Source organism: Hibiscus syriacus, unplaced genomic scaffold (genome assembly GCF_006381635.1).
Source record: "Hibiscus syriacus cultivar Baekdansim isolate YM2019G1 unplaced genomic scaffold, ASM638163v2 tig00110059_pilon, whole genome shotgun sequence".
NCBI classification, from domain to species: Eukaryota; Viridiplantae; Streptophyta; class Magnoliopsida; order Malvales; family Malvaceae; genus Hibiscus; species Hibiscus syriacus.
The window spans coordinates 1127026-1142178 of record NW_024062582.1 but is presented as its reverse complement, the minus strand read 5'-3'; the positions used below and the strand labels follow the sequence as shown (position 1 = coordinate 1142178).

The following is a 15153-nucleotide window of genomic DNA, read 5'->3' as shown; positions in this document are numbered from 1 at the left end:
ATCAAGTTATAATGAGTGTAAAAGATTGATAATTTAATGTTTTTTTTTAATAATTTTAATAAAATTTAATGATAATTTATAATAATTTGAAAATTCGTTATTATTTCATGATAATTCAATGATATTTTATAATTTTAAAAGTTCAATAAAATATTTTTATTTGTATTTTGTATCATTTACTGAACTTAACTTTTTTTTAATATTTTACTAATTAAATGGATATACAATAAATTCTTAGTTCCATTCAATCAATTGTTAACAATATTTTATTATTATTTTAAATAAAAATAATTTAAGAAATCATTTTTGATAACAAAATTCGGTCAATTAAATAATGTGAAATTATAAAATAATAACTATTAAAATAAAAAACACAATTTAATTCAAATACAAAGGATAGCCATTGGTGGGTTTGTTTAGAAAGCCCAAACGTCAACTACCACGCAGCAGCACGACGATTCCGTGCTACCTACTGATAAAAGGGGAAAATATGACACGTCATATTTTATTTCTATTTTTTAATTTATTTTCACTAATAGGCCAAATAAAAAATTAATTTATTTTCAGAGTCCCCGATAAAATTCCCATCCCCGCATTCCAAACACTCTTTCCCTCTATATTGGTCTCCTCATTTTCATTTAATCTTACTGTCAATGACTCAAATCAGTCGTTTAAGAACATTGCTTGGTAACATATATATTTTGCATGCTTCACTTTGTTGTTCTTGTTAATTGTTGATCTTTTAACTGCATTTATTTTTTACATGGTTTCCGTGTCAGATTAACATAATTGTCTTCGGATCTTGAGGTTTTTGTTTTCGTTTTGAATTTTTATTCTGCGTTTAACTAATTGATTATAGTTGAAATTTAGTTTCTTGTTCCGTTATTTCTGTACTGGTTAGGCGTTTATGCTGCGTTTCTTTTCGCGCTTCTGTTTGGCTGCCGAGAAACAATTTTTTTTGTCTGCGTTTTTTATCCTGGTTCGGTTTTCTCTTGAAAGAGTAGATTAAATTTAAGCATAGTGTATTTTTCAGAGCAATTTATTTATCTATAGATTGCATGCTAATTTTTGATTTTTTAACTTTAATAATAACAATTTTTATTATTTCCCCTTTTATGAATATAATCTAATAAATTTATTAGTTTTTTTTTTTCCGATTGAAAATGATTTGCCATGTTTCTTAAGATTCAAGACGAGAGTATTATGTCTGAAAATTATAAGCTGAATCTAGAGGATAGGGTTAGTGAACATAAACTTTTTGTTGCGGTGGATAATGTCATTTTCAGGGTAATTCTTAAGCTATTGGTGACGCCGATTTTTTCGAGCCTCTCTTTTTTATTCTCCTTTTAACTTGATCTAGCGACTGAAACTTGAGCATCTTGCATTTTTAGTTGTTGGTTGTGAAGATTGGTGGAAATGTATCTTGAACTTCGTATGTTTACTAAGGACGTGGTTGTTTCTATGTCAATTTAAAAAAGACTTAGGTACTTTTTGTTGCTGTTAATGCTGTATAGGAGTAAATTCCATATATGCCACATTAATTAACTTGAGCATAGATTGATTGTTGATAAATTGTTTAAAACATGGGTTCTGATCTGTTTTCATGTCTCTTTTACAGGTTAAGAACTTGCTCTTGGGCTGTACTAAAGCTCAAAAGAAATGGTACTCTTTAGTTTTATCATTTTTTCTATATTTTTTGTTGTTGTTTTTATTCTTGTAGTATTTCTTGAAATATATATATATAATATTGATAATAATAATGATAGAATACTAGTTTTCCTTAGTTTTACCCAGCCAAAATACAACTGAACCTAGTTCATTACCGAAAATTTGTTGATACCATGATGTTATCTGTATCTTTTGTAGGATCGAAATAGTTCTGGTGGTGATGCTGAATTTTGACTGGGATACTGAAGATGAACTGGAAATTGATAATTCCTCCTCTCGCTCAGGAGTGTCACTTACCAATGGGGAAGCTGTCTTGGGTACACGGAGGTACATGCTCATCTGTAATTACTTTATGCCACATTCTGGAATAGTATTGCAGTTACTGTATTAATTTGGATTTTAAGAAGAATTTTTTTAGTGATTATTAGGATTATGTTATTGAATTATCTTTCATTTGCAATTTTTAAAGAAACAATATACATTTGGTTAGTGATATTAATGGATGAGATCTTATAGGAACTAGTTGAAAAATGGTGCATTGGCCGTTAAGACATTTGCTACTATAGGTTTCTGTAATTCTGCATCTCCGTCTTATGTAATGCTTTTTCTGAAGTCTAAACTCTTCTTATATAAGGATTGTCTACCCCATTTATTCTTCGAATACCTGTTTTTTGCTGACAATCTTCTCTCCGCTTTATATGTAACTTTTCTACAAATATTATGGTTAAGGGAAAAGTAATTTCATAACTAACTCATGATTAACTTTTATCTTCTCAAGGTGAGCTCGTCTGCTGATTCTTCCAATTCCAAGTTAATTGATCATTTTGTTGGAATGGGGTTTTCCGAGGAACTTGTAGCAAAAGCCATTGAGGAAAATGGTAAAGCTTCTAGGTCTTTTCTACTTGGAGAATAAGTTTAAATCATAAGCTCATTTATGATTCTGCTTTACTATTGTCCAGGGTGGAGAACTCAAACTTGATACTCGAAGCTCTACTTCAGTACTCTGTGAGTTACTGCATATGCCCTACTCTAATGATTCTTATTTTGCATATACTCTGATTCTAGAAAGTTGCTGCATATGCTCTTGGCTGAATTTTCACTATTAAATCATTGATTTGTTAGCCTGTTGATTTCATAATTTATTAATCCTTGATTTCCCGTTCTGGTTTGAAGGCAAGCTCATTGGCTAGTTTCTTCCAATTCCAAGTTGATTGACCATTTGTAGGGATGGGGTTTCTGAAGATATGGTTATCAAAGCAATTAAAGAAAATGGTATGGTTCTTTCTTGTTTTATTAGACATCACTGTTCATCTCAGCTTCTTTATCTATAATCTTGTCTATTTTTAGGAGGGGAAATACAGATACGATATTAGAGACTCTGTTGACGTATTCGGTAAGTTGTACACCTGAACCTTGTTTTTAGTGAAGACTATTTCTGGAATATACTTTTTGTGGAGAGAAACCAATTTATATGAACAATAATCTTGATTTTGATGCAATAGCAAGACTACATATACAGTGGTACAGGTGATATTTGTCAATTCTTCCCAAGAATTGTTTTTTTTGAGTTTTTGGATACTCTCCTCTTGTTATATCATTGAATGATTAGTTTAAATTTGCAGGCTCTTGAAAAGTCTGCACCCATGCAACATGTTGATTCTGATAACTACTCATCTGATTATGAAGCGAGCTTTCAGGATGATTTCACAGATATCGATAGTTCTTCTGATACCGAGGTATGTAACCTTTAATGTTATATCTATTATTTCATCTGTTCATTTTGAAAATTTTTAAAATATCCATCTGTTAATACTATGAGAAATTTAATTCTAAAAATTGATGGTGCTTTAATTTTTCTAGCAAAGTGGATGTGCTATGATGTGGCCTTTAGTCATTGATTCGCATTTTCTATAGATGCTATAATTTATCTACTGACGAATTACATATATTACATTAACAAATATTTTGTCTCATTTTACCTGTAGATTATTTATTTGAGTTTTTGTTTTTCATATTTCTATGTTCTAGGAAATCCTGAATTCTGATTCTGATGAGGAGAGTAAACTGTTATACTTGACGAAATGGGATACTCAGAGGCTGAGGTTTCAATAGCCATGAGAGATGTGGTGAGTTTTTTTTTCGAATGAGAACTACAATGGTTATGGAAAACAAAGGAAGCTTGAATGGTAGAAGAAGAAAAAATGAGGAAAATGAGATAGGAAGCCTTTTCCCCTGTTAACATCTTTCAATAAGGGTTCAGCTTTTCAAAAAGTTAATGGGCCTTTTAAAAGGGGATGTAGTTCTTACACTCAGATTGTACCTTAACATTAACTCTTTAAATACTACAGGTCCAGATTCATCAATTGCAGAGTTGATAGATTTTATATGTGCTGCTCAAATGGCTAAGCTGCTGATGCACTTCTTCCGGTAGAAGATAGGGTAGTTTCTTTCCCCTTTCAAAGAATTTAGATTTGAAGTTCTCTTCGTAAATGTTTGTAGTTTTTTCTTGCATATTTGCATTTTTGTAACAGAGTTTGCCAATTTGATGTAGTTTTACGTTTATTATTTTTGGTTACACTTACACCTTCCATCCAATTAAACAGAAGCCATTCTGTAATGATCCCAATTACAAGAAAAGGCGAAACTCGGGCTATGATTTTTGGAAAAAGAAGAAGCAAATGAAGCTTGAAAAGAAGCTTCTTAATGAAGACGATCATGCAGTTCATCTTCCAAATCCAATGATTGGTTTTGGGGTTCCTACTGAACCAGATCAGATAACTCAAAGAACACTTCCAGAAGATGCTATTGGGCCTCCTTATTTCTACTACGAGAACGTGGCACTTGCTCCAGTTGGTGTTTGGACTGAAATGTCACGGTACTTATACGATGTAGAGATTTGTAGATTCGAAGTATTTTTGTGCTGCTGCTATATTCATAACTGCCAATTGAGAAAGATTTCCTCTTGTTCCGGCACCATACATGATGCTTTTCCATTAATGGTGGCCATTGGATCCAAGAACAAAGAACTGTTTACAAACTTGTACAGGAAGTGCCAAATTGACAGAAGGATCCGTAAGGCTCTTGAAGCTTATGACGATGAGCCACCTTTGAGTGTCCAGAAGTATGTTCTTGATGAGTGCAGAAAATGGAATCTTGTATGGGTTGGAAGGAATAAAGTTGCTCCACTTGAACCTGATGAGGTGGAAATGCTTCTAGGTTTTCCTAAAAACCATACACGAGGAGGAGGATCTAGTCGGACAGAGAGGATTAAATCGCTCGGTAATTCATTCCAGGTGTGATTTTTACTTTTTTTTATCTTGTAATTGCCAAATTCCCAAGTAATAATGGTTATGGTACATGAATGTCATAATGTCTCCATTATTAGTTTGATTCTTCTAATGTGATTCATGGTTTAGAGATACATGAATCCATCCTTGCAGTGCTATGCTTATAGAATAGTTGATTTCAGGTCGACACAGTGGCTTATCATCTTTCAGTCTTAAGAGACATGTTCCCGACGGTATCAATGTCCTGTCTCTTTTCTCTGGGATTGGTGGTGCAGAGGTTGCCCTCTACAGGCTTGGCATACCTTTGAAGGCTGTTGTATCGGTTGAGAAGTCGGAAGTGTGCAGAAACATTGTTAGGAGTTGGTGGGAGCAAACAAATCAACGGGGACTCTAATTGATATACCAGATGTGCAAGAACTGAATGGTGATCGGTTGGAGCAATTGATGAGTAGATTTGGCGGATTTGACCTTGTTGTCGGTGGCAGCCCGTGTAACAACCTTACGGAAGCAACAGACACCATCGAGACGGACTCGAGGGTAAAGAATCTTCTCTTTTCTACGATTATTGTCGTATATTAGACTTGGTTAGACTTATGCAAAGGAATCAATGATTTCATGTGAAGGCTTATTTGTGCATCAAATTGAATTTGTCTTGCATCTTTGTTATTGTCTGAACATAACAGTGCTTCCGACTTAACTTAGAATGAAGTGTTTAAAGTTGAACATAATTGTGTTGGACCGTATTCGTACCTGATACGTACACTTAACATTCTCCACCTTATCTCGTGTTCTTACATAGTTCAACTCACTTCTTTACTAACGTTATTTTTTTCTAAAAAATTAATACTTTTTTATTTATGAATATAATTTTGATATATATTTATGCATAATGCATAAAATATTCATATTTATGATGTTAATATAAATATAATATTCATATTATATTATACAATATTTATATAATATTTATGATTATTTAATCAAATATTATTAGCAATTTTTGATATTATACCTAAATATATATGCTAAACTCTTTCTCGAGCCTTAATAAATTCATATATATGTGTGTATGTTGGGTCATATTTTTCATTAATTTGAATCTGATTTGAGTTTTATATTCTTCTATATTCCATCAAGTCTGACTTGAGTTTAAGGAGATTCAGTTAGATTCGAAACTTGATTCAAATTTTAGAGTTAAATTTGCACATGATCTAATAGTTTTTTTTTATTTATTGTATAAAATAGAAAATTATTATAAAAAAATAGAGAGATGACATTATAATATTTATTCTGTAAAATAGAAAATAATTTAAAAAATATAGAGGACATTATAATAATTATCCCTAAAAATATAAAGAGGACATTATAAATAGAAAATTATTAAAAATATATATATATATATATATATATAAAGAGGACATTATAAAGAGGTCAAAGATTTTTTACTTTAAATTCAAATTCGAACTGATTCAACATTATCATTCATAAAACTTAACTTGATTTAGACCTAAAATTTAATCTAAAATAAAATCAGTTCAAAACATGTCAAATTTAAATAAAATTATCTTCTTATATACATACATTAAACATATTATTATACTATGTGAAAATTCCCTATTTTATAATTTTTTGAAGAAAATATTATTTATTAATAGAGACTAAAAATCATTATTTGGGCCTCTTTAAAGAAAACCCTATAATTAAATGGACGAAAAAGATACATCCAGACAATGACCACATAAACTGAACACCCACCAAATACATCCATTGATTCATCTAGGAACAACCAACACAAAAGCAAAACCAAAACATCAGCAACGAGACCTCAAACAACAAACAAACAAAACCGGCACACGAATACAATACTCACCCAACAAGAGAACCAGAAGCCAGCTTAGCCAAATGATCTACTGCCACATTTCGACTGTGAGGGACATGTCTAACGCTTAATTTTCCACTGATAAACATTGCAGCAATCGGCTGAAGAACCAACACCCATTCCGAGGGAATAGAACTTGGACCCCTAACCCAATTCACCACTGTTCCGCAATCACACTCTAAAATAAGGTCTGCATAGAATCCGCAAACAACTTAACCGCATACTCCACAGCTAAGATCTCAGCCATCAACGGTGACTCCCACCAATCGGGACTGAGAAAGAAACCAAGATCGAACCATTGGAATCTTTAAGGATTCCTCCAATACCTCCACCGATGTCATCTATCCGCATCGAAACGTCCACATTGAACTTCACGAAACAATCGGAGGTGGGATCCAAACTAAAGAAAGTGGAGCAGATTTTTTCAGAAGATGAACATCCTTCGCAATCAGAGATCCGCAGTCAGGTTATCCAAATAAAAAGGTGCCGATTGAAACTTGGTCGACAACCAGCAGGCAACTCTATACTTAACTAAATAGACCAATTGAAACCAATCAAACCTCTTTCCATGAAAAACCACTTCATTCCTAAAAAGCCGAGTGGACCAGATGATAGCAAAAGGCAAAACACCCCAAATTATTTATAAGGCGGAATTGGTGGAAGAGCCTCACACCACACCTGCAGAAAATGATCGAATGATTCTGGAAGATCTGAACATATCGGGCAGCGATCGTCCTGAACCGCAACTCTGAGTGGGAGAGCCCTCCATAAAAATGCTTCTACTCTGAAAGGGCCAATTCCCAACCAAACATCTCCCCTCCAATTAAAACCAATCTGCTCCCTGTAAAATGCTTCTACTCTGAAAGGGCCAATTCCCAACCAACCATTTCCCCTCCAATTAAAACCAATCTGCTCCCTGTCAAATGCTAAATTCGACGCTAATTTCACCGAATAAACACCATCAGTCGAACCCAACCATTTAACCCAGTCTGATCGAGAAGCCGAACTCGCAAAACTTTCGAGCAAACGCAACAAACCTTCCCATTGCAATCTTTTCCAATAAAAAACCTCCCTCCTAAGCAGGATATTCCATCTCCACCCTACCCCAACCTTAATCCCGAAATCAGATATTGGACCTTTCTTATTAATCCACAAGAGCAAACATCCTCGGAAACAAATCTTGAAGTGGTCGAATTCCTAACCACTTATCCTGCCAAAATCTAATACCTCTCCTGTCTCCCACTTGGATTTGAAATAAATCAATGAGGCCCATATTTCCTCCGTCCCCTGTATAGGTAGAAATAACTCCCCACCACATCCAAGAAGCTCCACGAGAGATAGATCGAGAAGGGAGCAAAGCATTTCAGTCTAGACTGTACTTTACAGTAGTCACAAGTTTCCAGGGAGTCGACTTTTCATTGCAGAAACGCCAGCACCACTTACCAAGGAAACCAAGATTTTTCTGTCTTGTATCTACGAAGCCAAGACCATCATAGTCTACCCGTTTGCAAACTTCAGCCCATCTAACCCAATGGATGTTCTTCTTATCCTTAGAACCGCCCCACAAAAACCTCGAGAATAAACCATTGAGCTTCTTGTACACCGAAGCAGGTAATCGAAAGAGAGACAAAACAATAGGAGGGCATGTTAGATAGCACTGATCTTATCAAAGCAATTCGCCCTCCAAAAGATAAATACACTAACTTCCATCCCTCAAGTATGTTTCCACTTTCTCTATCGAGGTTCCCATAACCTTACTGAATTCCGAATGAGATTTCACAGGTCCACATTCTCTGAAAGGGGCAATTCCCAACCAGACATTTCCCCTCCAATTAAAACCAATTCGCTCCATGTCAAATGCTAGATTCGACACTGATTCCAAAAGTTAAAGAGACCGACTCCCATAACCTTGTAAAATGCCCGAATTTATATTTTATCATGTCTTAATTTTATTATTTATATTTTTTATTAAACTGATTAAAAATAATATTTTCTAAAAAAGTAATATGATTTTATCTTTGAAAAATTTTATATTTATTAAATTTTAATTAAATTTGATGTCACAAGTCAATATCACTAATGCAATAATAATCATGAACAATTACAAGATTAAAATTAAAATAAGAATATATATTGAAAAAATACTAAATAAATTCTTTTTTTTAATTCTACAATATTTTTTTCCATAAAATTAGGCCAATAATTTTTAATTCTACCCATGGGGTCAGCTAATTTTTTAAGAGAAAAAAGATTATTTCTTGTTTTTGCTATGAAATCAAACTAGCTTTGTTTTTTTATATGGTTTGACATATTGGGATGGATAAAATTCATGCAATTGATTATCAATTTGGATTTTATAGGTTTTACTAAAAGTTATGGATTTCAATGGTCAGTTTCAAACCACGGTTCTTCGACTGCAATGAGCATTGATTTTGGTTACGGAACTCGTCATATAGGTGGATGAGAAAAATTATAAAATATTTAGTTTTATAGTATCATAGTTTTGACTTCATTAAATAATAATATTTAAATAAACTCATCATGTGGACATGATGATTTTATCCTATAATATAATAAATGTAGTAGATGCAAAATAATTTTCGGGCTAGCCATTGGGCCAATTGATTTTGGTGAGGGGATTATTGGCCCGAATTTACCTATTTTCTCACACTTTTAAAATTTTATTTCAGAAAAATGCTAGATGTCCAAATGCGTGTGTATGGAAAGGCCTATAAATTTGTATATTCCTTTGAACTGCAGCCTCTTTTGAATTTCTCTCTCTATCCTCAGAAGACATAGCGAGGAGAAAGAGAGAGAAAACCCTAAAAACAGTAATTTCTTTTATTTCTATTCGAAATCGATTACCGCTTTATATTCCTCGAGCCGATACCTTCAGGTATTTAGATTTCCATAAATTCTGTTTGATTTTCTCATATCTGAATTTCGTTCTTATAGTTTAGATTCTAATCTCTATCCCTAAAATTTGTGAAGTTAAGGGTTCTAAATTCTATGTAGATTAGGTTGAGCTCAGGGTTTTGATTGGTTATTAATAGAATCTGACGAGGAAAACTGGAGTTTTCTAGTTTTGATCTTGAATCTGGGAACTGGTTGAATGTGAAGTATGTAGTTGACGGAGTTATTTTTTCTTTTGAATTTTAACATTCATTGAGCTCTTTTTATTTGCCGATCTGGGTGTTCAAATATTTGAAGCTTTAGCCTTAAATTTTGTACTCCTATTGATTATTGGAATAGGCCGTTTAAATTCATTTAGGTATCTCGGTTTTATTTTGTATTCAATCAGGTATCCGTCAATTCCTGAATGTAATCCTGATCTTTCCACTCATCGGTGGGGAGGTCAGCTTTATTTAAGCGGTTAAAGTGGCCGTGTCATCAACTCATGGCAAGGCCAAGGCTCAAAATTTGATTGGACTTTGCCATCCCTTGAAGGCAAATGCGAGGTCCATTTAATATTTTTAAAAATGGTATATTCGAGGAATTGATTTCCCCTCGCATTAAGTACAGGAATTTTTAAAATATTACAAGTCCAAATATTAAAAGGTAAGAAGCAAAAAGAATGATATTATAAAAGAAAAAATGATTCAAATGAAAGTTCAATTCATGGTTTTGGTTATCCAAGCTATTTACCTTTCGAGTTTGTGGTTATCATTCTTTTATTAGTTTCTCATTTGTGCCTTTTGGAGTTTTTGGTGCTTGCAGATTTTTGTTGGTGCCATTTCTTTCAATGGCTGCTATAGATGCTGCCTCTTCTGCTGCTCCAAGATTTGCTCCACCAGACCCCACTCTTCCCGAACCATGGAAAGGTTTGGTTGATGGTAAAACTGGTTATCTCTACTTTTGGAATCCAGTAACCAATGTTACCCAATATGAAAGGCCTACAAGCGTAGAATCTGTTCCAAAGTCTTCTTCTGTGCCTATAAATTCTCAAATTCAAGTTCAGCAATCTTCTGACGGACATAATGGACATAATCCTGACAAGGAAAATGATCGACATGGAAGAGGCAGCAACGATGTATCAAAACTTGAGCCAGTATCACGTTATAATCAGGTAAATTGTTCTCTGGTTTCCTAAAAGTATTTCACTTAATTCTACTGGTTTACTTATTGGTCTCACTTGAAATTCAAAACTAGTACATATGCCTTAACTCCGAGTAATGAAATATGCCCCTTTTTCTTTCTGGTGTCTGATACTTTGATTCTTGATCTTGTCACATTATACCTGTAACATATTGTATAGACTATCAAAATTCCTGATGCGTTGATTTTCCAAAATTAAAAAAAAAAGGTAAAGCATATTAAGTTGGAATTTATGAATATCTTTAGTTTTTTCTACCTAAGATTAATCTAATGTTCTTAATTTGCAATAGAATGCAGGTGGTGGACCTGTTCATTCCCATAATACACCTAATGGGACTTATGGCTCTGTGATTGGAGGATTTGCTAGGGGAAATGGATTGATGGCTGGGGGAAGTAATTTGTCTGGTGATGCTTATCGCCATCAGCATGAGATAACTGTAACTGTGAGTATGATAGTTGCAATGTAACCATCTTAGTTTTCTATGTTTAATCGGGGACATTGGCTTCTGAAAATCTTATTGTTCTTGATGCCTTGTTATATTTCATGATTCCAATATTTAAATTTTTATGACACGTTTTCCCTAAATTTTGTAAGGGAGATGAAGTGCCCCTGCCCTTGTCTTCATTTGAAGCAACTGGCTTTCCTTCTGAGATACTTAGAGAGGTATACTATTCTGCTTCCTCCATATCCTTTTGGTCTGTGTAACATTGGTGGATTTGAATGAAATTCCGATCTTGTAAGTTAAATCTAACGATACAAGTTGAACATTTCTTGTCTAAAGTTTTGTGACCGCTTAAAGTTCCAATGTTGAGCATCAGACTCGTGTTAATTCTTTTGCCATCTTTATGCTTTGTCGCAGGTGCGATATTTGCTCTTTGGAGGAGCTAATGTCGTACTCTGTGGTGCCCTCTGTGGGGGGGCTTGTTTATAATTTTGGGTGCCCTCTATTGTGGACCAATTTTGGGAAGGGCTTTCTGAATGATCCACGTTCGGAGCTGGGACTGCTGTAGCTGATGATTCAGTCTGCCACTCAGTCCGAACGGAAGAAGAGGCCTCCTCCTGTTCCAGCTTGCTTCAGCAAGCATTGGCTTCCTGCATATGGGGGTGATGCTTCTTGTGGCATAAATTACTCCTGTATGACAAACCAACCATAAGTCTTGAGGGCAATATGTCTGCTCACAGGGGATCCTGGATTTTTCATTCTGTTGCTTTTAACAGGTATACAATGCTGGGTTTTCTGCTCCGACACCAATTCAGGCTCAGTCGTGGCCAATTGCGTTGCAAGGTAGAGACATAGTGGCCATTGCTAAAACAGGTTCCGGGAAAACTTTGGGTTACCTAATTCCTGGATTTATGCATCTCAAGCGGTGCGGTAAAGATCCTCGAATGGGTCCTACCGTGTTAGTGTTGTCACCTACAAGGGAGTTGGCTACTCAAATACAAGATGAAGCTCTCAAGTTTGGGAAGTCCTCAAGAATTAGTTGCACGGTGTGTTACCATTCTTTGCTCAATGATGATATTTATAATTTTTATTTGAGAGGATCCACCAATTATTATATCTTATTTGTGTTGCCATATTTTTCTTTGCAGTGTTTGTATGGAGGAGCACCGAAGGGTCCTCAATTGAGAGATATTGAGAGAGGAGTAGATATTGTCGTTGCCACTCCTGGCCGGTTAAATGATATTCTAGAGATGAGGAGAATCAGCCTTCATCAAGTTTCTTATCTTGTGTTAGATGAGGCTGATCGCATGTTGGACATGGGTTTTGAACCTCAAATTCGGAGGATTGTGAAAGAGGTCCCTACTTGCAGGCAGACTCTGATGTACACAGCAACATGGCCAAAGGAAGTCCGAAAAATTGCAGCAGATCTACTGGTAAACCCTGTTCAGGTCAACATTGGCAGTATCGATGAACTTGTGGCAAACAAGTCTATTACGCAGGTTTCTACTTCATTGCTATGAAATCTATTTTAAAGCAGAATCCGACTGCTACTCGGTAGCTTCAGTTGTGAAGGAATGACCGCTTCTATTATATTGTTGCTGATAGAATTAAAATTTTCTTATCTTGCAGTATGTTGAAGTATTATCGCCGATGGAGAAACACAGAAGATTGGAGCTGATACTGCGTTCCCAAGAACCAGGATCGAAAATTATTGTTTTTTGTTCAACTAAGAAGATGTGTGATCAACTGGCTCGCAACCTCAGTCGACATTTTGGAGCTGCTGCTATACATGGAGACAAATCTCAGGCTGACAGGGATTATGTGCTGAATCAGTTTCGAACCGGGAGGTCACCAGTTCTTGTCGCTACTGATGTTGCTGCTCGGGGATTGGATATTAAAGATATCAAGTAGGTCTTTAATGTTTTCTCGGTGACTTAATTACGACTGCTATGCTAGTTTTTGTATCATGATATTTATTGCATCGTCCAACATCTTTCGTAGGGTGGTAATCAACTATGACTTCCCTACTGGAGTTGAAGATTATGTTCATAGGATTGGAAGGACCGGAAGGGCAGGTGCAACTGGATTGGCATATACGTTCTTTACTGATCAGGATTCGAAGCATGCATCAGATCTCATCAAAGTTTTAGAAGGAGCAAACCAGGGGGTGCCTGCGGAACTTCGTGATATGGCTTCACGTGGTGGAGGAATGGGAAGGCCTAGGCGTTGGGCTCCCAGCTCTGGTGGCTTTAATGGGGGACGTGGTGGACGTACTGATTTGGGGTTTGGTGGCAGGGACGGTGGAAGGGGTGTTCATGGAATTTCTACCTCATCTTCTAGCTGGCATGATAGAAGTGGAGGACGTGGTTATGATCACGAGTCTCGTGATAGGTAATAAAATGATCTGTTCTTTATTCTTGATTTGTGTCAGTTCTCGCATTATGCTTCTTTGCAGTATTTGGATATCGATAGTTGAAAGCAACTTGTTTAAAGTTCACCCTTATTTACAGAATTCTTATTGTTAATGCATGAACAGGTATACTCGTGGCTTCCATGATAGTTACGATAAGGGACATAGTCACAGTCGAAGTCCTGCTGGCTGGGGTGATCGCCAAAAAAATATTGGCCTTGACCGCAGCCGGAGTCGTAGTGCTGACAGGTATGGTAATGGTCATGGACGTTCCCCACCTCGGAGTTTCCATGAGGTGATGGTAAAACGTGATATATCATCCCCACTGCAACATCGTGTGCCCCCTAAAAATAATGAAAATTCATGGGAGCCGAGGCATTTTATGGATCCACAGAAACCTTCTCGCGAGAGGGACAATTCTGGAAGATCGTATGGTGATTCTCAGCACAAGCAGGCAAGATCGGGATTTACGAATGGGCCTCGAATAGGTTCTGGTGATGCAGAGGAAGGCACGATACCTCCCAATGATCATTGATCTCGTTAACCCCCAAGTTGAGGCAGTTGGTGTTTATATCGCTGCCTTTATTTCAGGTCTTATTATATGTAGAGCCCAAGTTGGGCATCGGCAAAGGCTTAAAAGCTCCACAAGTTGACATTTAAAGTGGAATTATTTGTTGATTTACATGACCATGGTATTTTTTACAAGTGTTTTTAGAAGTCAAGTAGGCGAAGTTGTAATTTTATGTTATGTAATGTAATGTAAGCAAGACAAGAATAGTTTTATTTTTATGTAACTTTATCTAGTTCGTTTGTCCGAAAATTCTGATTTTAGATTCATTTAAGGTATGGGGTCATGTTTAATTTGATTTTTCCAACCCTTCTTGGTAGATATTTAACTAGTTATATTTAGTGGTAAAATATGTGGTTCGTTCGATTGAGTTTCTTAATTATAAAAAGTTATAAAATTCCTGTGAATATTTAAAGTTATAAAATGCTCTTTTGAATATAAGATAGTGTTCTTTTTTAATCTGAATTATTAATAGTTATAAAATAGTCACTCAATTATTGATATGCTTTAAACTCGTCATTTTCTATTAAAAGTACAATAATTTAAGTTGGATGTTAACCTGTTGATTGGAATATAATAAAATTTGATTTTAAAATCTCATTTGACTTAAATGGGTTGAGATCATCTCAGACAAGTTGTTTACCTTACTCTTATTTTTATTAATTTTAAAACTAGATAAATTAAATATAAGTTGATTACTTATTATAAGCACATGTGGATGTAGGATTTCACACTAAGATTGAATTTATAAAAATTTAAGGGAAACCGAACTTATAAAATTTTAAGGGAAAAATAGATTATCA

General features: G+C 35.1%; 2 protein-coding genes and 3 long non-coding RNA genes across 6 annotated transcripts; 4 read left to right on the top strand and 1 right to left on the bottom strand.

Moving 5' to 3' along the window:
* Positions 1–589: 589 nt before the first annotated feature.
* Positions 590–2619, top strand: LOC120214377. The gene is made up of 4 exons (XR_005524855.1): positions 590–687; positions 1619–1662; positions 1867–1995; positions 2447–2619. It is a non-coding gene; the product is annotated as an uncharacterized LOC120214377 (long non-coding RNA).
* A 285-nt stretch (positions 2620–2904) lies between these two features.
* On the top strand, positions 2905–3327 carry LOC120214378. Its single transcript, XR_005524856.1, has 3 exons — positions 2905–2940; positions 3016–3061; positions 3291–3327. It is a non-coding gene; the product is annotated as an uncharacterized LOC120214378 (long non-coding RNA).
* Positions 3328–4845: 1518 nt separating this feature from the next.
* On the top strand, positions 4846–5731 carry LOC120214403. The gene is made up of 2 exons (XR_005524861.1): positions 4846–4961; positions 5138–5731. It is a non-coding gene; the product is annotated as an uncharacterized LOC120214403 (long non-coding RNA).
* A 1739-nt stretch (positions 5732–7470) lies between these two features.
* LOC120214367 lies at positions 7471–8686 on the bottom strand. Its single transcript, XM_039212279.1, has 4 exons — positions 8588–8686; positions 8219–8491; positions 8062–8121; positions 7471–7974 (listed from the first exon to the last, which is right to left on the bottom strand). The coding sequence occupies exons 1-4, from the start codon at positions 8684–8686 to the stop codon at positions 7471–7473; spliced, it is 936 nt and encodes a 311-aa protein (XP_039068210.1).
* Positions 8687–9608: 922 nt separating this feature from the next.
* On the top strand, positions 9609–14466 carry LOC120214401 (DEAD-box ATP-dependent RNA helicase 46-like). Of its 2 annotated transcripts, none has more exons than XM_039212307.1 (9): positions 9609–9730; positions 10552–10900; positions 11220–11372; positions 11525–11593; positions 12149–12418; positions 12521–12871; positions 13002–13279; positions 13374–13763; positions 13909–14466. In XM_039212307.1, exons 2-9 carry the CDS (start codon positions 10577–10579, stop codon positions 14315–14317), a joined length of 2244 nt encoding a protein of 747 aa, XP_039068238.1. In that variant the 5' UTR covers positions 9609–9730; positions 10552–10576; the 3' UTR covers positions 14318–14466. The 2 variants fall into 2 exon arrangements, with proteins under 2 accessions (XP_039068238.1, XP_039068240.1); XM_039212309.1 differs by lacking the exon at positions 9609–9730 and adding an exon at positions 10073–10105.
* The last annotated feature ends 687 nt before the right edge of the window (positions 14467–15153 follow it).

Excerpts from the sequence above, each read along its gene's own strand:
- LOC120214367 (XM_039212279.1), bottom strand. The coding sequence starts at position 8,686 with ATGGAGCGAATTGGTTTTAATTGGAGGGGAAATGTCTGGTTGGGAATT. Across the intron at positions 8,122-8,218 it reads CCTGGAAACTTGTGACTACT|GGGACGGAGGAAATATGGGC; the intron begins GTAAAGTACAGT and ends CTACCTATACAG. Across the intron at positions 7,975-8,061 it reads CCAAGTGGGAGACAGGAGAG|AAAGGTCCAATATCTGATTT; the intron begins GTATTAGATTTT and ends TGGATTAATAAG.
- LOC120214401 (XM_039212307.1), top strand. The coding sequence starts at position 10,577 with ATGGCTGCTATAGATGCTGCCTCTTCTGCTGCTCCAAGATTTGCTCCA. Across the intron at positions 11,373-11,524 it reads AGCATGAGATAACTGTAACT|GGAGATGAAGTGCCCCTGCC; the intron begins GTGAGTATGATA and ends AAATTTTGTAAG. Across the intron at positions 13,764-13,908 it reads GATCACGAGTCTCGTGATAG|GTATACTCGTGGCTTCCATG; the intron begins GTAATAAAATGA and ends ATGCATGAACAG.